Raw genomic sequence first — 23,753 nt, forward strand, 5'->3', positions numbered from 1 at the left:
GTCAGGGATTTCTGTCTCTAAATATCTCAGATGCTTCTCTTAATCCTAACTGAAAGAAAAAAGGGCCCAGATGTCTTTTCACAGGGATGAGAGTTGGGCCCTAGAAAACACACAAAGATAACATTGTAGATTAGTGTCTTCAAGGAATAACATTGTAACCAGGAATCAAGTTTTACAATTTGCATGGCTCCCTTTTTTGTTTGTTTCTGGGAAACAGTAACAAACATTTATAAGACACTTTATAGTTTTATAAAGTACCTCCACATGTATTAGCTCATTTGATAAAAACAATGGATTAGATTTAAGGTCTAGAGATAAGTATAAATGCATTTAAGATGACTGGCAGAGACCAAAAAAAGAAAAAAAAATCAAACATGGTGAGTATAATCTTTTCAGAGTAATACTAGAGGATTTTGTTTATTCTTGCAATCTTGGAATGTTTTACGTTTGTGAGGATCTTCAGCCTCCTTTCTCAGTATTGCCCTCATGAACAGATGTTCCAGGGCATGGGGAGAGGCTGTAAAAGGGGAGAAAGAGAGAGATCTAAGCAAACAGTGACAGCTGCAAACCTCATCCACTGTGATCTACCAACACTTTCCCCTAGAACACAGAGCCCTGAGCAGGATTCATAAAGCCTTTAAAAACTCAGTGATGAGCACTGCCTCAGGAACTTCAGGATCTTGATCTTGGATTCAATAAATCCAGTCTTCTATGGTTACTTACTTGCAATTTAAAAAGCAGCCAAGGGGGCTTCCCTGGTGGCGCAGTGGTTGAGAATCCACATGCCAATGCAGGGGACATGGGTTCAAGCCCTGGTCCAGGAAGATCCCGCACGCCACAGAGCAATTAAGCCCGTGTACCACAACTACTGAGCCTGCACACCTCGAGCCCGTGCTCCGCAACAAGAGAAGCCACCGCAATGAGAAGCTCATGCACCACAACAAAGACTAGCCCCCGCTTGCCGCAACTAGAAAAATCCCACGCACAGCAACGAAGACCCAACGCAGCCAAACCTTACCCAATCATTTCCACTTAAACAACAGTAGACGTAAACTTCTAATTTTTTTTCAAAATAAACAAGCTAGTTAGAGATTACTGGCAAATACTTATATTCAATGCAAATGGCAAACCAGTTACAGAGGAGACCTGGGCATGTTTCTCGGGGTCTGTGGGTTCTGCACTGGCAACAAGAGCTCACCCTCTGTTGCTCTGTGGAGCTCAGAATCTCTCCCACGTGATGAAACCTCAGGAAGTTCTCTAGGTGTGAGAAAGAAATCAATGAAGCAAAGCAGAAATGGAGCAAACCTGTTATGTCTCCTGGTTGACAATTAACTTTTGCTGATAAAAAAAGTAAAAACTCATCTTCAGAATCTTTAACAACCAAGTCTAGTATTTGTCCAAGGTGTTTAAGCTCAAGGTCTACTGGAACAAGCAGCACAGACAGGCTAATTAATCTCTTATCATAGAAATAATCTCCAGACAGAGACAGAAATGGGCAGAATTTGGGCAGGGATGTGAAACGATGAGTGGAGGGGGAAAACCTAGAAAAAAATTCACTGGAAGACAGAGGAGTTGCTAAATACCACATTCAAAAAGACTACCATCCAAGGGTGATTCAGCTCCACGCCATGGCCCAACTTTGGGAAGCCAGATGGATCTTCTAATCTCTCTAATTCTGTCCAGTTTCAGTATTGTATGGAACTATTAGTTAGTCTAATTAGTCCAAAGAACTCTCTGGAGATCAGGCTCATTCCTGTGCTGGTTTCCTGAGGTCAGATCTTCCTCAGGGTAGAAAGATGCTCTCCATTCTGAAAGCTCCAGGGTCATGCTGAGCTCACACTAAAATGGCTTCAGAACTGTTAGTGACTAGGCTTGCTCTTCTTCTGGGGCCCCCAAACTAGGAGTAAAGTATATTTCAGATGACTCCAGCTTGGATAAGAGTTCCTCAGGGTCTTCAAAAACCCATGCAACTTACTGGGTAACTAGGGGATCAATGGGATAGGCTCATCAAGGACTGACCTCTTCTTCAGTGAAGAAGGTTCTATAATCAGTCAAAAATATTTGTGAGCATCTCTTATGAAGCAGGTACCAGGTTAGATGCTATGAGTGTGACAGACCCATATAAGACAGCATTTTTTTCTAACCCTCAGGACACTGAAATAAGAAAGAGAAGTTGTAAAAACATAACAATACATATATTAAATAGTTTCATACCATACTGAAATTGGACACAAGATAAAGACCCCTGTACTCGTATCATTATCTCTACCTGGGTTTGTCATCTTTCCAATCTTCAAGCCCAGAAATCCTACCACACCTGCTCAAGGCCATTCCTGGCCTCCTCCAATTCCCAATTCCACCTGTTTCTCAATTGCCCCTCTTCTTTGAAGGCGCAAGGCGTGTTGTAGCTTTCCTGCAGCATTTACAACACTTACACTCATATTAGTGATTTCTGTGCACATATTGCCTCTGACAGACTAAGACAAAACACAGACTTCAGCTCTGCATCTCTTGCCAGTTAACATCAATACTTGTTCAATTTAAATTAATTGCAAAATGAATAGATTTTCCCAGAAATGGACAATACTTTTCATCTTACATGCCAGTTCCCTTTGATTAACAGTAGTTGCCTAGAGAAGAGTTTTGAGGATTCTGAGGTCATAGCAAAGCTCCAAGGTAAAGAATGCTATAATCAATAAGTGATGTCTGCCACAGGGCAGGATTAGGAGTAGTGGTTCAAAGGCAGTACAATTTGGGAAAATAAATTAAGGGTTATACGAGCACAGAGAAGGGAAATCATCTCTGGCAGTCAGAGAAGTCTATATGATAAAAGTGAAAATTAGATCCACCATCAAGGATGGTTAGGATAACAGTGGGTGAAACACATGAGCAAAAGCAGTAGGGCAGGAGAGTATGACACATCCTGGGAAAGCAACTCTTAGACAAGCTCAACTAGAATAAGTTCAAATAGAAGGTTTATATGGGAGATGAATAGGGGAAGGACTAAATACTGTAGAATGCCTCAGGTTGAAGGACATGATAAAGAAAAGCCAAGAGACAGACAAGGGGTGGAGTAAGAAGGTTACTAGGCTTTATTTAGCTACTGTACAAGAGTGAAGTCTGTAAGAATGCTCTGAACTATCAATTAGGTGTATCAAGGTTCATTAGGAAGTAGCCTTGCTTAATAGTTAAGAACTGCAGTTTTTTTGTTTTGTTTTGTTTTGTTTGCAGTACGCGGGCCTCTCACTGCTGTGGCCTCTCCCGTTGCGGAGCACAGGCTCCGGATGCGCAGGCTCAGCGGCCATGGCCCATGGACCCAGCCGCTCCACGGCATGTGGGATCCTCCCGGCCGGGGCACGAACCCGTGTCCCCTGCATCGGCAGGTGGACTCCCAACCACTGCGCCACCAGGGAAGCCCCAAGAACTGCAGTTTTGGAGTCAGACAGTCCTGGGTGCAAATCCCAGCTCTGACTGTGACCTCACGTGACTTAAACCTTGTAAGTTTCAGTCTCCTTTTCTGTAAAAAAAGTACACTTCTTACCTCATTGTGCTGAGGCTCAAATGGGAAATAATGTGCATAAAAGTCATAATAAGCCCTCAATAAATATTACCTATTAGGCTTGGTTACCCACAGAAAAAGAAATTTTCAAAGGAGAAAATGTCTCCCTCATTGTTTCATAATTTGGGAAATCTTATATGAAACTTGTAAAGTGGTTACGTGGCTCAGAAAATAATTAAGTATATGAAATAGCCACAGAACTAGAATAGAATCAGTTTATTTTCCAGTAATGCTCGGAGATTAGGCTTTTTGTGGTTAGGCATTTCTGGTGATGGTGCATTTTTTTGTTGACTTAATTCTTTACTGAGTTATAAGTAACCAGATAATTCTCAAGCGGTAGAAAAATAATTTAATTTTATAATCTCATTTAAGCATTCTCCTCTAAGGGTTTCCTCCTTAGTCAAGAAAGTAAGTACAGTTTTAACCCCCTGAGAGCATAGTTGTCTCAATGCAGCTGTAAAAATTAACACACAGGGCTTCCCTGGTGGCGCAGTGGTTGAGAGTCTGCCTGCTGATGCAGGGGACACGGGTTCCTGCTCCGGTCCGGGAAGATCCCACATGCCGCGGAGTGGCCGGGCCCATGAGCCACGGCTGCTGAGCCTGCGTGTCCGGAGCCTGTGCTCCGCAACGGGAGAGGCCACAACAGTGAGAGGCCTGCGTACCGCAAAAAAAAAAAAAAAAAATTAACACACAGTGCAGACCCCCACTGAGGTCACTTCTGAATAGTTCCAGTCCCAAAGGCCACCACTCTGCTTCAATATGCAGACCTAGCAGAGTCACATGATGCTGGTATCAGGACCCTTCCTGGACACAGGAAAATCTGCTGTGACAACTGTCCTGCTTGTGGACCCTGTTATGGACTCTGACCAACAAGGGCTCTGGGAACAAAGACCTTAGCCTGAGTGTGGAGGGATTGGTGGGAGGGTCTTTTTTCCTCAGTGCTGGTTCTGGGTCTCATGGTGGAGAACAAGGCACAGAGTTCCCACTCTCCTGGCAGAGCGGGGACCACTGCCCAGAGCTCACACAACTGGGGCTGGGCCCGGGAGAGGAACCACCCAGGACACACAGCATGAAGTGTCTGTGAGCTGGGACAAGGTCTGCCCATCCCAGAAAATGCAGGAGTATTTGCTGGAAAGGAAATATTCTACCTCTGGTAATGCAACAGGCAGTGGGCAGATATTTTTCAAAGGTAGGGTAGTAACATTTCTGGCAATGAGTGAGTCACTGAAACACTTCCTTTCCATTAACAGAGGTGTTACTGTGGAGCGTTCTAATTACAACAGAGCACTCTTTGTCGCAGTTTGGGGCTGTTTCCTCAGCAAGTATAATGAATCAGCTCCTTCTAAATCTATCTGCCGTGCTAAACTACAGCTCCGAAGTGAATTATTGGCTTAATGGTAACTGTCTTCAATGTTGTCTTCTATTAGATGTATGTTTAACATTCAAAATAGGAAAGGCCATTGAAAAGACTTGCTACTTTAACAGACAGTGCTGCGGGGGAGTTTAAGTGGGCCACTCAGTGCCGTCTAGGATGAGTTCATTTTCTTGGAGAGTGTTCGAGTCCCCACAGTACTCGTGACCCCAGATCTCCAGAGACATCAACATGGGGGAGATCTGCAGTTCCTCAGGTGAACAGAGCTGCCTGGCACCAGGCCAGCGTGTCACTGACTCCCTATATAGGACAGCTATTTTCATTCTCAGCTCTGCTAAAGGTAATCACAATTTCTCCCAAGTAATTAACATGGAAAGCTTTCTCTCTTTATAAGCAAGTGTTCGTATGAGCACGCATATGCTCTCCAACAGCTAATTCCTAATCCCATTTATTTACACTGTGTCTGAGCAACCCAAGATTTTTACTCATCTGAGCTACTATATGAGCTCCACCAAATCCAAATTTGGCATGTGATAATTTTCTACATCTTATGTCATCATTTGAAGTTTCCTTTATTTCTTATGCTCACTGCTCAAATTTTTGACAGATGGGTTAAGTTTGATCAGCCAAAAATCAGAATCTTTTCAGTGATTCCCCAACTCTGGTGGGTTCTGATTTCAAAACTGAAAGCACCAGGCATAGGCATTCAAAGCCCAAAATTGTTTCCCTAATCCTTCAATATGTGGAACTAGGGACAAGTCAGCTAAAGGATCGCTTCTCAAAGGTACTTAATTAAGCAGATACATGCAAGATATATATACATGTATAGAAACAACGTAAGTTTATTAGATCTCACATTACTGTTGTGATGAATAATTTAAGGCTGACATAGAACATTACCCTGGTAACAGTCCCACACACAATTTACATTTTTACACCCCAAGTCACAGATATAGAACAAATGACTCAACATCAAGGTCCTTTTACCCTCCAGTAATGACCTTTAACCCTTCCTTGGTTCCCTAAGGAATACTTCCTCTAACTCCCAGCAATGAACTGAGGAATGACTATACAAGCATAGAGCTAAAGGATTTTAAACCTAGAAGGAACTTCAGAGACTTTCAGACCCAGGGTCAACAAGTATGAAGCACACAGGCCACTATTTCCTGTCCTTAAGCCCTTGGCAGACATCAGTCATCAATTTCAGAACTTTTCTTTCTCAACAAACATATCACGCCAGACAGTCCATTACCTATAAACTGGAGTTGGCACATGAATGAAATCTCTTTGATCTTCCAGCTAATCCAAACCTCTCTTCCTTCTGACAAGAAACAAAGATTCACTTTTTTATATAGCATTTTAGAGTCAGTCTCATTACTTTAAGGCCTCCTTTCATTTTCTAGTGCCTGCTAAGGGTAATCGAATGCTTTTGCCCGCTAGGGGTCTATAATCTAGTTTTGAAGAAGAAAAGTTTAACATGCTTGATAAGTATATGTAAACTAAGTGTTAATCTGTCTTACTGATGCAGATCAGAGGAGGCTGAAGTAGGCAGAGAAGAATGTATGGTGGAATTCAAGCTTAGCTTTGAGCTCATTTACTCATTCAATAAACAAGGATAATGTCTAACTATCTCTCTGGGTCATAAACGACACAACAATTTAACAAATGTATTGAGCCCACCAGGCATTGTGACAGGTGCTGTGGGTATAGAGAGGGGCAACACAGAATTCCTTCCCTCAAGGGCTCATGGGTCAGTGGGGAAGGCAGGAAATTAGAATACACCCTAACTATACAATAACAAAAAGCAAGTAGACATTGGTTCTGTACAGTGGGAGAGCATGGTAGCTCTTTTCCAAGCTGCTGCCCCCTCCGGGACTTCCTCTCCTGCTAGAGATCACCCCCTCCTCTCCTGAGGACTAAACCTAGCCAAGCCGCATCAGGTTAACCTCCTTTCCACTCTCACTGCTGCTGCTCTGCTGAGGCCCCCATCTCTCTCTCTCTCTGCCTGGACGTTAACGGTAATCCCCTAGGGTGATCTGCCCACTTGCAAGATCACCCTTCTTGAATCCATTTTCCACATCCATCTGCCTCAAGGATCTTTTCTAAGCACAGTCCTGCCCATGTCATTGTCCAGTTTTGTCCTCAGGAGCATGTCTGAACTTATCAGCATAGCATTCCAGTCTCTCTAGGATCTGGCTGCTGACCTCCGTGGCAGCCTTGCTTTTTCTCCCCCCATGTCCCTCAATCACACCCTTTGTGCCAGTCACACCAAGCCACTTAGTTAGAAGGTAGAAAGGGCAGGCTTTGAAGGTGAAAAGAATAGCAGGGCAGCCTCATGGACAGAAGTGTAAGGGTGGCTCTGAGCCTAGAGTGGAGACCAGTCTGGCTGATCAGTCTGGCAAATCCCACAGGAGCAGTGTTCCTCCAGGGCACACACTGCAATTCCGAAAGTCCTGTGGAGGCATGTTGCTGCCCCTTCTCAGTCTCAGGGGAGAAAGGCGCAACTACAGCCCAAAGTGCACGCTACAGAATCCTCATACCCTATCCCGATGTGGCATACAGCCAGACCACCATGGTCCCCAGGAGGGTCTGCAAGGACCAAATATGACAGGGAGATGGGGAGCAAGACAGAGGACAGCTCCAAAGGGGGGGAAGGAAACGTATAGGAAGACTGGGCATTGCCAGTTGTTATCTGAGTGATCCTGAGCGAGTCCTGCACTGTTCCAAGTCTGCTTCCTCGTCCATATAACGGTGAACAATAAGGCCTACTTTATAGTTGCAATATTTTTTCATTGATTTTTCTTAAGTATTTCCTAAAGTTTCACTAGCCATGATGGAAATGAGATTAGAAAAGTGTAAAAGTAAAATACATAGCAGAACAAGATCCTAACTTTCTATACAGAACAATTATAAAATAAATCATTTTTTCAATTAAAAAAAATACATAGCAGGTTAATTGTACTAGCCTCCTAAACTGGTCTCTCTGCTTCCACGCTTGTCTCTGCTGTCTGTGGTCAAAAGAGCAGCAAGCTAGGGAAAGCTGATTAAAAGATAATCAGACCATGTCACTGCTCTGCTCAACACCTTTTAATGGTTTCCCAACTCCCAGTAAAAGTCAAAGTCCTTATAAGAACTCGCACCATCCTACTGCCTCTTCCTCCCACCTCCTCACTCCACCCCCATGCTCTTCCTTAAACACATCAGGATCTCCCCAGATATCTGTGTTCCTTCACCTCTTTCCAGTGTCACTTCAATTCTCGCCTTCCCAGCAGGGCCTTCCCATTCTCCCTATTTCAACCTGCAATCCCCCAGTGCCCTCTCTGCTTTATACTACTCTAGAGCACTCTCACCAGCTAACATACTTTACATTGTAGTTTACCTATTTTTCCGGTTTACTGTCAGCTTGTCTCCACTTGAACATAAGTCCCATGAGGACAGGGGTTTTTATTTTGTTCACTGTTATGTGCCCCGGTTCTAGAACAGTCCCTGGCACACAGTAGGTGCCCAATATATATTTGTTGAATGAGCGAATGATTTAAGCATCGGTTACTCTACAGGTATATTCCAAGGCTGAGCTGATTAGACGCCCAGCAGCACCAGGCCTGAGACCTGCCAGAGCACATGATTTTCATGATAACAAAATACATTCTGAACATTGAGCTGCAGTCGTCTCCCCGCCCGACCCCCGATCTTCAGGAGCTTCACAGCCACGTAGAAACTGAGCAAGAGAGCTTATACCATGACTCAAATTAGCACTGCCAGATACAAGAGCTCCGGCGTAGGAGATGTAAGGCTGGGTAGGGCAGGGGTTATTACTAAGAACATGAAGGAATTGTTCTCGATTTTGGACAATGGAATCTGAATCTGTAAATGACTGCTTCCTTTAGTGCTCCAAAGAAAATTATTCCGGATGAATAAGCTTGCCAGCTCTGTCCTGTAAATAACAACAGCTATTTCCTTTCCTGAAAATCCACAACCTGGAAATCAGATTTTTCAAACGACTGAAATAAAGCACAACCTGTCTGGACACAAAGATCAGGCTTTATGTTGTGAACGGGGTGAGGGTTCCATGAGTGCTTTACCAACATTATACACGCTATGATCAGTACTGGCTGACTTGAATCACAACGCTTGGACACAGAATTCTCACACACAGATTCTGCTTGCACAGAATTCCCACTTAAAGCACTAAAATTCTTCCCTCATAATTTCTGCCCTGTTAAGTGAAATGAGAATCAGGCTATGGGGCACAAAACAAAATGATTAATCCTTTCCATATCCTTTTAAAACAGTAAATAATGCTCTGGAGGCTGGTGTTCACCTAGACAGAACATGTCATCAAAACACTTGAATCACCTTGGACTCAGAATTCTAGGCTGGACACCAAGCAGAACAGCGGAAGACCACGAGAGTCCTTATTTTATAAGAAAATATTAATTTCCTCAGAATGAAATTATTCAAATCATCTTAAAATGACATTTATTGAGTACCTGTTATATGCCAGTCACACAACTAGATATTTTCACATTATCTTAAACAACTCTAATAGCAAATGAGGTAATGACCTATATCCCTATTTTCCAGATGAGGAAATTGAGGATTCCAGAGAATAAGAGATTTTGTCTAAATGGTAGAGCATGACAGTATCAGAATTCAAATCCAGAACTCTTGACTCCAGGCTCTGTGCTCATACTACTACACTATGGAAGGAGGGAAAAAGCCTGAAAGAATTGTAATGGATGCAATGAAAATTGTTCCTAATCAGATTTTAGTAAAGGCCTCTCACCTGAAAATCCAAGATATTATTTCCAGGACCTTGTAGGGTTTCACAGAAATTAACGAAGATGGTCACGTAACTATTCAATCCCTTTATCTCACAAATAAGAATATGAGGAAGCATCTCCTTGTCCATGAAAGAAATTAACTTTTACACCTAATAAAGATGACTTTTAATTTCATTTCCCTTCAAATGCTGTCTTCAAAAATCAGAGGCTTTAAGATGGCTGGGAAACACCTTTGCCCCTCACTTCAAAAATCAAAATATTTTAAAGTGTCAGGGCTGCTGAATTATAGCAGGGACAAAACATTTCAATTTTAATCAGAAGATGATATTCTGTCAGGGTAATAAATAAATTTAACTGTTTTTTCTCTTTAAGATCCACATACTGAAAGGTTCAGAAAGGAGGCTACATGAGGGTGCTTGTGATTTCTGTATCAATTAAGACTGTTATAAAAATAAACTTACTATCATGGCCTAAAGGACTTATGGATGGACTTAGCATCCCTGTTATAAGTTGGCTGCAATTTCACTTCCGGGTTTAAACCAGAAAGAGTTAGCACAGACTACACAGACAGAGGTATGATTTTTGCACTCAAGCCCAGTGCTCCAAAGAATGAGGAAAAGAGGAGGACTCTGGGAAGTGCCTTGTGATGGACACATTGAGGGTGGTGTAGGCTTGACTTCTCAGACCAGGAGCTGAAATGCTCAGGGACTGCCCGATGTTGCTCCTTTTGCAAATGTGCTGAAAGACTTCAGTTGAGCACTTACAATTTTTATATGGTGTTTTTCCTTTCTGGAGCAAAGTATCTAAATCAAGCTCCTGGGGCTTACCCACATTAAAACTGGAGGAAATTGCCCATCTGACAACAAAGGCCACGTCTGCAAAACAGACGTCATCTCCCGTGACCCTGAAGACGTATTTATGCAACAAGTTCCAAAGGCCAGGGTACAATTTTCAAAATCTTTGCCAAACCAGCCACCAGTGAATCAATAAATTCACACTGGTGTGCCACACTTGGTTAATAGGTGAGTATCTCTGGAAAACCCCACAGGTGAAAAGGCAGGATCATTTCGTGTCCACGGGGGATTGGGAGGGAAATGCCACGCTACCCCAAACCATCCTTAAAAAGGGATTTAACAATTAATTCTGGAATCTTGTCACTAGGAAAACAAACAAGGCCAACTCATCTATTTGGCTGCAGGGAAAACAAATCACTCTCTCTGAGGCATCTGTTATTTAAAATGTGATGGGGCAGGATAACTCTTCCCTTAAAAACACCCTAACCAGGGACTTCCCTGGTGGCACAGTGGTTAAGACTCCGCCTGCCAATGCAGGTGACACAGGTTCGAGCCCTGGTCCGGGAAGAACCCACATGCCACGGAGCAACTAAGCCTGTGCGCCACAACTACTGAGCCCGCGCGCCACAACTACTGAAGCTCACGCGCCTAGAGCCCGTGCTCTGCAACAAGAGAAGCCACCGCAATGAGAAGCCCACACACCACAATGAAGAGTAGCCCCCGCTCGCCGCAACTAGAGAAAGCCTGCGTGCAGCAACGAAGACCCAACGTAACCAACCAACCAACCAACCAACCAACCAACCAACACAAAATAAATGCCCTAAACCATGTGGCTCTTCTTGGGGAAAAGAGTTAAGCCGTCAAGACTTGCTCCTCTACTTCTCTCTTTTCCTCCCACACGTGGCCTCTGCTAAGGTAATTCCAGAATGTTATTTATTTACTAGAAACCTGACTTGACTTTGCATAAGGATCTGGAGGAACAAATCCAGCCCTGAGGAATCCATTAATCTCCACAGACTTTTTTTTTGGGGGGGGCGGGGGGTTGGGCACCAAGAGCGGGGAGCAGGCAACACCAAATATTCTGAGATTCAGAAGCAGCAGCTGGAGAGAAAGGTGCATGAGGCTGGAAGAGGTACAGGCTAACCCTCTCCCCAGCTCCAGTTTCCAAATGGAAGGTGGGGTTTTCAAAGGAGCCTCACCTGCTGGGTGTCCCCACCTGTGCGAGCTCTTAGAGGAAAGGAGGCAGTCTTGGCGCCAACCCCAAAGAGAAGCATCCCAGGGCTCAAGGTGTAAAACAGAGAACCTGGCAGAAATTCATAGTCTAAACAGGAACAACTCATACCTCTGAGCAATGGATCTGACATTCACCTAGTCCAGTGATTTCTCAGGAATGAATCACTTAAATACACCTTGTTTAAAAACAAGCACATATGACTTCAAAATTACTTTCAATAGAGAACCAATGTGGAGAGCAAGGAAGCTCAGGGAGGCTACCTCGGTAGATTTGCACGGGGGAAAGGGAGAAATCTGATAGCTCTCTTCCCCTTGACATCCTGCGGGCCACAACTGCATACTCCTGAGTTCAAGCACGAATCTGGCAGGTTTTCCGTGCGGGCAGCGGCTCGCCGCGTGGGAAGGCACCTTTCCAGGCACTGCCCAGGGTGACCGACCGAAGGTAACATCCACCTCCTCCCTCCCGCCGGGGACCGGACCATCCCTGAGGTTAAGGTGCCTCTTCCAGTCCAACCGCGAACCATCATCCACACTCAATCCTCGTCCGGACAACGTATGGTTCAGGAAAAAAAGGGGGGAGCAGATAGGATTTAAAAAATTAAACCACATTTGCTTCCAAACGGGAAGAACCGAGAGCTCTTGCTTCCCTTTCTCCCTTGCAAGCCCCTTTGATCATTTTGGGTAAAGCAGGAACCCGCAGCTCGCGGAACACCCAAACGCGAGTCCCGTAGGAGCTTTGTTCTTTGCACGCAGAAATCAACACCCTCGAGGGTAAGCCCCCGCGTGGTGGCCGAGGGAGAGCCGAGGGACCGGAGCATTGGGTGCGCCAGCGCCATGCCCACCCTCGCACCCGCCCGCCCCACACGCGGCCTGGGCGCTGGAAGCGCGTGAGGGTGCGCGCGTCTCCCACCCGCCAGGCAGCTCACCTAGCACCACCGCAGCCACGGTGGAGAGTAGCAGCCAATTATTCCTCAGGAAGCGCTTCCAGTCGCATCCCTTCTTCGCCGGCTTCCCCATGGCTGGCGCCCGGGCTCCGAACCACAAGAGAGGCGGCCGCTCTTGTGCGTGGGGGCTCGGCCGTGCGCGCGGGGGCCGGGGGAGCCCGGGGACCGCCGGTGGCTCCGCGGCTCAGTGCAGGAAAGATGCGGGCGCGCTGGGAAGAGGGTGTGCGTTGGCCGCTGCCGCCACCGTCGCCGCCTCCGCCGCCACCTGAGCTCGCGCGCCGCGCCTGCAGCCCGTGCTAGCTCGGTGGCCGTGCGTGTCGGGCGCGCCTGGCCCCTCCCGCCGCCGCCGCGCTCTGCGGCGCCGCGGCCAACCAGCGAGGAAAGAGGGAGGAGCGGCCGGCCCCCGGAGGAGGGCGGGTGGGAGCGTGCGGGGAGCGTGCGTGGTGCGCCCGGGGGTCCCGGCGGAGCAGGCGTAGGAGGGTGCCCATGCTGTGGCTGCAGCGGGGACGGCTACTCAGAGACCGCTGCGCTCCTCCCCAGGCTTAGGCTGGAGCCTCTCGCTTTTTTTTTTTTTTTTTTTTTTTTTTTTTTAATTTAACTGGTCAGGCTAGGTTTTCGGATTTATGGTTTCCTCCTCTCCCTAATCCAGAGGGGCGGAGCCGCTGGCCCCTTTGGTTTGGACTTCACTCGGCACACCAGCACGCCTCCTCTTTCTCCATACCAGCCACTGCCAGTGCAGCACCGCAGTGGGGAGAGTCGGGGGGAACTGAGTTCGGTCTTGGGTCCCATTTGCTTCTCCACTGCAGCCTCGGATTGGCCAGCAGCCTGGAAAGCCTCCTAGAAGCGTCTAGGAAGAGGGGGAAAAAAAGAGTGCTGGTGGGGTGGGGGGGCGGTGAGCAGGACAGGACTTTGTGAACTTTCACACGAGGCCTCTAACTCCCCTGCCGGCACAGGTATTATTAACTCTCCTCCTTAAGCCGAGGGAGGTGACGCTCCCCTAGGATGGTCTGTGGACGCAGGGCTTGGAATGGGCCCTCTTAGAACTTCACTGCCGCTCCTTGCGACCGGCTCTGTGGCCGCCCAAGGCCCCAAAGCTGTGAGACTAGGCAGAACGATTGGGACTGAGAACCCGACCTAGCCGTTCTGAGGAGAAAGTGGGCGGGTCCATCCCTAAGGCCAGATGCTTTGGAAAGGCAAACACAGGAGAGGTGGAGAAACTAGGTAAGTGCAGCTAAGTGAATTTTCTAATTCTCTTCCATTCTTCTACCCAGTTTTTTCACCCTCGCTTATAGAAAACTTTTTCCTTCCCTTTTACCACGCCACCACCTCTGCAGCTCCAGTCTGCCTTCTCATTAGCTTTCCTAACGTTAAGTCAGCCCTGCACCTTTTTGCTATTGTAGAGTCTCCTCTGATTGGGGAGGGTGGGGGAATCTCCCAGCTAGATTTTCTGGTGACTAACCCCTCACAATTAGAGCTCCATTCCTTTGGCTTAAATTGACAGAAGTGTCCTTGAAGAGAAAATAAGTTTTATGAACCATGTACACTTTAGTATGAATGAGTTTATCAGCTCCTTTCCAAAAAATAAATTTTGAGAGAAGGAAAGCTAGAGGGGCACCAATGTCACTGTGTGCTTGGGAAAGATCTGAAGAAATGTCAGAAGAAGGGAAACTATTGAGAAAGAGGAGACAAAGACATCCATCCCACAGTAAAAAAGCTGGAAATACTCAGATGTTCAAGGTGAAGAGTGGTAAATATATTATGGAACTGCCACGTAACTGTACATTATGCAGCGTCTATAAAAGAAGTTTATGAAATTTCTAATAGCATAGGATAGCACGTCATAATATGAGGGAAAACCGGAAGATGAAAATTGTATGTATCACATGATCACAACTATGGAAAACAAACATAGAACAAAACCATGTACTTAGAAAAAAGTCTAGAAGGAAACACAAAATTTTAACAGTGGTCATTTTTGGGTGATATTATTACTTGAATCTTTTTGCTTTCTATTTTTTCTGTATTTTCTATAGTGTTTACCATAAGCATACCTGTGCCCATTACAGGTGGATAGGGCTGTATTTAAGAAATGAAGAGGTTCTAAAGAGAAAAATGTGGAAGAATCTAAGCAGACTTTGTACATCACAATTTTTTGAGGTGTATGTAGTGAGATAATTACACCTGGGTTTTGGGAGTAGGATATTTAGGTTTAAATCCCAGCACTACCATTTACCAGCTGGGTTACCTTGGGCAAGTTGCTTAAATTTTTTGTGTCTCAGTTTCTACATCTGTAAACGGGGGCATTAATAGTATTTATCTCATGAGGGTATTGTAAGAACTGAATACTAGAATGTATGTAAAAGACTTAGAACAGTGTCTGGCATACAAGAGTCATCATGAGTTTTACTTGGGGGTCAACCTGGACAGGCATCTTTTTACTTCTTCTTGTTGCCTGCCTGTCATGAACACACCCTGAGCCACTTCACACCCACAAGAACCCTTGTATACATATTTTTTATTATTAATTTTTATTGGAGTATAGTTGCTTTACAATGTTGTGTTAGTTTCTGCTGTACAGCAAAGTGAATCAGCTATACATATACATACATGCCCTCTTTTTTGGATTTCCTTCCCATTTAGGTCACCACAGAGCACTGAGTAGAGTTCCCTGTGCTATACAGTAGGTTCTCATTAGTTATCTATTTTATACATAGTAGTGTATATATGTCAATGCCAACCTCCCAATTCATCCCACCCTCCTTTTCCCCCCGGTATCCATATGTCTGTTCCCTACGTCTGTGTCTATTTCTGCTTTACAAATAAGTTCATCAGTTCATTTTTCTAGATTCCACATATAAGCAATATTATACGATACTTGTTTTTCTGACTTAACTCTGTATGACAGTCTCTAGGTCCATCCACGTCTCTGCAAATTGCACAATTATTAGAACCCTTGTATATTGGTCAATAGTAATTGCCTTTAGAATTACAATCAGTGGACCCTGAATCTATTGTACTTTCACACCTAAAGCCTATATAGTACATATTCATTTTACACTTATTTAAATTATTCAATTTTAGGATAGTGCAATATAAAAAAGAAAAATAGAGTCTAAACATATACACTCATTTTGAAATAATTAAAATCTCCTAAATAAAAAATAAAAGTCAAGAATCGAAGAAGTTCAAAGCACGTGGGCCAAGTGAATTATAAACTATGTTTATGCTATTGCTACATGGCAGGTCCACTTTAGCTGGTAATAAAAGGTAATTAATAAGCAAACACTTATAATACACTTAACATTTGCCAGACACCCTTCTAACCACTTTATACATAGTAACTACTTTGGTCCTCACAACAACTTAATGAAGTAGGGACTATTGTTACCTCATGGGGCTGCTGGAAGAATCAAGTGAGATATTGTGTATTGTTATTATCTTCATTTTACAGCTGAGGAATCTGAGGCAAAAAGAGGTTAAGTAACTTGCTTAAGTTCCCTCCATTAGTAAGAGAAGGATCAAGGATTGAACTAGGTGGTCTTGCTCAAGCTAAATGCACAAACTCTGCATTAAACCAGGGGTCCCCAACCCTCCGCCACGGACTGGTACCAGTTCATGATAGCGGTTCATGGTCTGTTAGGAACTGGGCCGCACAGCAGGAGGTGAGCAGCAGGCAAGCAAGCGAAGCTTCATTTGCATTTACAGCCTCTCCCCATTGCTCGCATTACCACCTGAGCTCCGCCTCCTGTCAGATCAGCGGTGGCATTAGGTTCTCAAAGGAGCAGGAACCCTACTGTGAACTGTGCATTCGAGGGATCTAGGTTGCGCGCTCCTTTTGAAAATCTAATGCCTGATGATCTAAGGTGGGGCTGAGGCGGTGCTGGGGAGCGGCTGCAAATGCAGATTATCATTAGCAGAGAGGTTTGACTGCACAGAGACCATAATAAATCAATTGCTTGCAGACTCATATCAAAACCCTATCAGTGGGCTTCCCTGGTGGCACAGTGGTTGAGAGTCCGCCTGCCGATGCAGGGGATGTGGGTTCGTGTCCCGGTCCGGGAAGATCCTGCCTCCCGCGGAGCGGCTGGGCCCGTGAGCCATGGCCGCTGAGCCTGCGCGTCTGGAGCCTGTGTTCCACAACGGGAGAGGCCACAACAGTGAGAGGTCCGCGTACCACAAAAAAAAAAAAAAAAAAAAACCCTATCAGTGAGGGGCGAGTGACAAGCTGCATCTGGTGGCAGGCTTTATAGTGGCAAGTGAGTTGATGTACTTCAGTTGTACAGCTGCATCTGGTGGCAGGCTTTAAGTCAGAATCCGACACTTATTTTAGTCCACATGTGGCCCACCCATTATTTTATTTACCACTTCCGTCCGTGCCTCTTTCCCACACTGCACACTTGTCTCAATGACAGTTTTGGTAAGCTCACAAGCTAACCCTAGCCAAAATGAGTAAAAAACAAACATCACTGGAGAGCTTCTTTGAAGAGGGGTAAAGACCCAATGATGAGACAGCAGAAGACTCTAAGACTGCCAGCAAAAAGAAAGCTGCATTTAAAAGAGAATACCGAGAGTCCTACTTAAATTACGGGTTCACTGCAACAGGTGATTCACATTCTCCAAGCCCGCTTTGTATAATATGTGGTGACCGGCTCTCCAACGAAGCCAAGAAACCTTCAAAACTGCTTTGTCACATGGAGACCAAGCACCCTGCATTAAAAGACAAGCCTTTGGAGTTTTTCAAAAGAAAGACGAAGAACAGAAGTGATTATTGAAGGCCACCACTTCATCAAATGTGTCTGCACCGAGAGCATGGTCCTTAGTGGCTTACTGCATTGCTAAAGCTAAGAAGCCCTTTACTATTGATGAAGAGTTGATCCTGCCTGCTGCTAAGGACATTTGTCTTGAACTTTTAGCAGAGGCTGCAGTTCAAAAGGTGACACGTGTTCCTCTTTCGGCTAGCACCATAACTAGATGAATTGATGAAATAGCAGAGGATACTGTGGCACAGTTGTTAGAGAGGATTAATGGGTCACTGTGGTATGCAGTCCAGGTTGACGAGTCTACCGATGTTGACAACAAGGCAACAATGCTTATTTTGTGCAATATATTTTTCAGGAGGATGTGCATGAGGACATGCTGTGTGCACTTTTGTTGCCAACCAACACCACAGCTGCAGAACTATTCAGTTCTTTGAATGATTACATATCAGGAAAACTGAATTGGTCATTTTCTGTTGGTATATGCACAGACGAAGTGGCTGCCATGATTGGATGGCTTTTTGATTTCACTACTCGGGTCAAAGAAGTCACTTCTGAATGTGAGGCTACGCACTGTGTCATCCATAGAGAAATGCTTGCTAGCCAAAAAATGTCACCTGAACTTAACAGTGTTTTGCAGGATGTGATTAAAATTATCAACGACATTAAAGTACATGCCCTTAACTCACGTCTGTTCGTGCAGCTCTGTGAGGAGATGGACACAGGGCACACATGTCTTCTCTTATATACAGAAGTGAGATGGCTTTCTAAAGGTAGATCACTGGCCAGAGTTTTTGAGTTATGAGGGCTGCTCCAGAGATTTCTTTTAGATAAACAGTCACCCCTGGCAGCACATTTCAGTGACACAGAATGTGTCACAAAACTTGCTTACTTGTGTGACATATTCAACCTGCTCAACGAACTCAATCTGTCACTTCAGGGGAGAATGACAACTGTGTTCAAGTCGGCAGACAAAGTGGCTGCATTCAAAGCCAAACTGGAATTATGGGGGCGACGAGTGAACATTAGGATTTTTGACATGTTTCAAACATTAGCAGAGATTTTGAAAGAGACTGAGCCAGGGCCTTCTTTCTCCCAGCTGGTGCACGATCACCTATCTCAGCTTTCAAAAGAGTTTGAGCATTACTTCCCAACCACAAAAGGCCCCCGAACTAGGAAGGAATGGATCCACGACCGGTTTGTGAATAAGCCAGGTGAATCGACTTTGTCTGTGCTAGAAGAGGATCAACTGCTTGAGATCTCAAATGATGGTGGCCTTAAAAGTATGTTTGAGACAACTTCAAATCTCCATACGTTCTGGATTAAAGTCAAGGTGGAATATCCTGAGATTGCCACAAAAGCACTGAAAAGCCTGCTTCCATTTCCAACATCCTATCTTTGTGAAGCAGGGTTTTCTGGAGTAACAGCAACCAAAACGAGATTACAGAGTAGACTGGACTTAAGCAACACAGTTCATGTGTCACTGTCTCCCATCACCTCCAGATGGGACCATCTAGTTGCAGGAAAACAAGCTCAGGGCTCCCACTGATTCTGCATTATGGTGAGTTGTATAATTATTTCATTATATATTACAATGTAATAATAATAGAAATAAAATGCACAATAAATGTAATGAGCTTGAATCATCCCAAAGCCATCCCCCCCCGCCCCATCCCCACCCCGGTCCATGAAAAAATTGTCTTCCACGAAACTGGTCCCTGGTGCCAAAAAGGTTGGGGACTGCTGCATTAAACCACCATCTCTTATATGAGGAACAAAAACAGAATTGTTATGGGAAAATTACTCTTGAGTTACATGAATTTTACTTTATGCAAAATCTTCAAGAATCCCTCTGTTTGGGCTTCCCTGGTGGCGCAGTGGTTGAGAGTCTGCCTGCCGATGCAGGGGACACAGGTTCGTGCCCCGGTCTGGGAAGATCCCACATGCCGCGGAGCGGCTGGGCCCGTGAGCCATGGCTGCTGAGCCTGCGCGTCCGGAGCCTGTGCTCCGCAACGGGAGAGGCCACAACAGTGAGAGGCCCGCGTACTGCAAAAAAAAAATAATAAATAAAAAAAAGAATCCCTCCGTTCACATCCAAGAGACACTATGGTGTCCTACAGTGCTGTGCTGAAGTGGAAACTGCATACATTTTATGGGGCAGTGGTTGAACTCTCGAATCCTCTCTCCATTGCTGCTACTGGAACTTAATAATTCTATGTTATTTCTCTGCCTAAGACAAGAAATGGTGTAGGAAGCATCACTTTGGGAATGGGGGAAATTGGAGACCCCTAGTGCTCAAGTTCCATTCTTTCTTACTTTCTTAGCCTGGGATAGTCATGGACACAAATGATCACAAATTTGACGAGAGTGAAGAGGCATCTCCCTTGTAAACTCTACCTGAGGGGATCTTGACCACTCAGCTCCTGGAACAAAAACTTCACTCTCCTGGGATAAAATCTTAAAGCCAAGTAGAAAGAAGTGTTAGAATTTTACCCCCTCCAGTAGATGTTAACATCTCCCTTTCTGCAGGTCCCTCACATTCCTCATCCTGCTGAAATACACCTTTGGCCAGTTCTTACTAGATTACATTTTGCCAGTACGCTTGCTTGCTCTTTTCCTCCCTCCCTCCCTTCCTTCCTTTCTTTCTACCGTTTAAGTAACTATGCCATTTCCTTTATTGTTATTGTTCCCCACCCCCCTTTTAAATTGTTAACTCATGGACTCTCTTGTTAGTTATTAAAGAAAGGAGACTTCGACTTTGCCACACAAGGTTAGATGAGCAGGTGACAACCTGGCCTTATATGTTAATTGGGATAGAAATGGAAAGGGGCATTCAGAAACAAAAAGTAAGGCATCAGCTTCTGAGCATCTCTCAAAATAGTATGCTGGTTGCATTCTACCACCATAAAACATATGCAGTGGGATGCTTTGTCCTCAGGCTGTGGTAATGGGGAGAAGGAGGTCATGGGTATCAGTCTCCTTCAGCATCTACAGCTGTGCAGCCATTCATGACTGATAGATGGTAAGAAGGATGCTGTCAGCATATTCAGATGCCCTTTTTAGCAATCTCTTTTTTATCTTCCAATCTTGATTTGGATTTCTCTTGGAATTAAAAATTAAGGAGTAAAAGAACTGTAATTCATTAAGTCTTCACAATAGTTCTCCAAGCAATATTTTATAAAGATGATTTGGCCTGAAGAGACTTACATGTTAGTTAGATATCCTTGAACTCTTGGATTCAACAGAACTTTGCCCCATAGGCTTTATTGCTTACTCTGACAAACTGAAGAGCAATTCCATTTCATTTTAAAATATGAAAAAAATAAGTTAACTGCTTCGTAGAAGCTGTGTGTCCTTGAACAAGTCATTTAATCTCTCTGAACCTCAGTTTTCTCATCTGAAGATATCATTTAAAGTAATACAAATGGTCAATACGTATTTGAAACATATGAAAAAATGTTCAATCTCACTAGTACTCAAAGAACTGAACATTTAAACCAATATTTGTTTACCAGCTGAACAAAGATATTTTAACATAAAATATTTTATTTTTTCACATCTTTATTGGAGTATAAATGCTTTACAATGTTGTGTTAGTTTCTGCTGTACAACAAAGTGAATCAGCTACATGTATACATATATCCCCATATCCCCTCTCTCTTGAGCCTCCCTCTCACCCTCTCTATCCCACCCCTCTAGGTCATCACAAAGCACCAAGCTGATCTCCCTGTGCTATGCAGCTGCTTCCCACTAGCCATCCATTTTACATTTGGTAGTGTATATATGTCAATGCTACTCTCTCACTTCATCCCAGCTTCCCCTTCCCCCCCATGCCCTCAAGTCTGTTCTCTACGTCTGTGTCTTTATTCCTGCCCTGCCACTAAGTTCACCAGTACCACTTTTTTAAATTCCATATATATGCATTAGCATATGGTATTTGATTTTCACTTTCTGACTTACTTCACTCTGTATAACAGATTCTAGGTCCATCCACCTCACTACAAATAGCTCAATTTCGTTCCTTTTTATGGCTGAGTAATATTCCATTGTATATAATAGCATAAAATATTTTTAAATTCACAATTATAAAATTTATAGTTTTAACATTTTAATTATAAACTTAGAGAAGGTATGGAAAAATGGGCAGTGTCACACACTGCTGGTGGACCTGGAAAAATGCTATGATTTTTCTAAGGATAATTAGGCAATTTGTAATCTTTCCATCAAAAGTGTTTGTATTCTTTAATTCAACCAGTCTACTTCTAGAAATTTATACCAAAAAAATACTACAGTGCTGTTCATCCCAACTCAGTTGGAAACAACTTAACTGTCTAGTATAGTAGATTGGCTAAAGATTGATTAAGTGTGTAAAAATACACTGGACAATGGAACACCATTCAGGGATTGAAAAGCATATTTTAGCAGAATATTAAATTACTTGGGAAAATGGTAAACACACACAACTATATTTTGAGATGGCAAAAGTAATAAACAGTGGGTGGGTTTCTTTTTACAGTGAAGATGTAGTCATTTATTATTTTTAAACCTAAAAAGATAAAACTTAAAATATGCATATTATAATTCCAAGTAAGTCTCTGTGTGTGTGTGCGCATGTGTATAAGAGTTGTGATACGAAAGTTATTAATGTGCTTTTTTTTTTTTTTTTTTGCGGTACGCGGGCCTCTCACTGTTGTGGCCTCTCCCGTTGCGGAGCACAGGCTCCGCAGCCATGGCTCACGGGCCCAGCCGCTCCGCGGCATGTGGGATCTTCCCGGACCGGGGCACGAACCCGTGTCCCCCTGCATCAGCAGGTGGACTCTCAACCACTGCGCCACCAGGGAAGCCCATTAATGTGCTTTTTTTGTTTTCCTTTCTGAGCGTATGTTCTTTGCCCTGCTAGGCCAAGGTGTTCATATGCTTAGGAGATTAGGATTTGTTATAGAAGGAATTTAAAGGAAATAAAAATGTACTAACATTACACTTCTGCGTTATATAATAATAATAAATAATAATAATGGTGAGACAGAATGTTCCATATTCCTTCATCTCCCCACTAGAATATCAAAAATATCCAGTTCACAGAATTTTCCTGTAGTGTAGGAACGATACCCTTCTATCTATAGCAGCTGTCACTCTGCTGGAGCAGGAGGTTAAGACATAGGGGAATTAGAAGAAAAACTTACCACTTTCTAGTCAAGGGAATGGTGGGAGGAAGAAACGGAGAGAAGGAGAGATGTTGGTCCTGTTTTCTTTCTCCAGGCAGACTTCATCCAGGAAGGGGGTGTATGTTAGAGAAAAGGGGATAGCAGCTGTCCCCTACTCCCTATTACGATGCTGCTTCCCAGGCTCTCCTTTACCAACCTGGGGTGCAACTACATCAGCGCAAATGTGGCAGGACAGTGTGATCAGGCAGCAAGAGGCTCTGAGATTTCACTTCTCAACCACTCTCTGTTCCTGGTGACAGGGATGCTGAGCTGAGAGTCACAGAATGGTCATGGCAGGATGAGGGGACTCTTCTTAGAGTCTGGGGGGAAACCATGTGAACTGGCCTCATGCAGAGAGACTCACTTATTTGTTACTTAGCGATAGCTGAGGTGAGACGGAGGCTGTGGGTAGATGCCCATTGGCTCTGGCTCTAACAAAGTAAAGGAAAGGACAGAAATACATCTTCACAGAAGCAGATTTCAACCAAGAAGGCCCACAGGGCAAGTTCCAACCAGAAACACAGGACAGTGCTCTGGAAACCAAGATCCAAATGAGTCCACACATTACACTAGGTTGTTAATTTTGCATAGTCTCTTTTATTCTACAACAGATGCTCCTCATCTCATTTGTTCAGGGGTCATTTGTCCTGCAAAATTCCCCATATTCTGGATTTGGCTGGTTGTTTCTTTCTTTTTTTCCTTTCTTTTTTAAAATATGGAACGCTTCATGAATTTGTATGTTATCCTTGCAAAGGGGCCATGCTAATCTTCTCTGTATCATTCCAATTTTAGTATATGTGTTTCTTCATGGTGGCAATTAATTTGTTTCTCTACCTCCACTCTTTCCTCTAAGCTAGTGATTAGATCTGGAGGTTTGATGTTTAGCAATGCTAAGATTGAACAGTGGATTCTGATGTTGCCAGCCTGATTCATCCATGATAAATTCACTCATCAACCCTTTTGAATATTGTTTTGGCATCTGTTGGTGACGGTTGCTTAATACCATTTTGTTTAATTCATCCTAATTCTATCATTCCTTCTGAACACATTTGCAGAGATTCTTCCATAAAAAGAATTTCTACCTCATCAACTGTTTGGTTAACCTG

General features: G+C 44.1%; 1 protein-coding gene across 1 annotated transcript in view; it reads right to left on the bottom strand.

Annotated features, from left to right (window-relative positions):
- Nucleotides 1-13,337, bottom strand: part of SLC1A1 (solute carrier family 1 member 1) — a 71,933-nt gene extending 58,596 nt beyond the window's left edge. Inside the window, exon 1 of the mRNA XM_081238460.1 lies at nucleotides 12,669-13,337. Coding sequence (XP_081094586.1) covers nucleotides 12,669-12,759 — 91 coding nt within the window. The 5' untranslated portion in view covers nucleotides 12,760-13,337. The remainder of the gene's footprint in view (nucleotides 1-12,668) is intronic.
- Nucleotides 13,338-23,753: the final 10,416 nt, after the last annotated feature.

Source organism: Mesoplodon bidens (assembly GCF_964165515.1).
Source record: "Mesoplodon bidens genome assembly, chromosome: 6".
In the NCBI taxonomy this organism is placed as follows: domain Eukaryota; kingdom Metazoa; phylum Chordata; class Mammalia; order Artiodactyla; family Ziphiidae; genus Mesoplodon; species Mesoplodon bidens.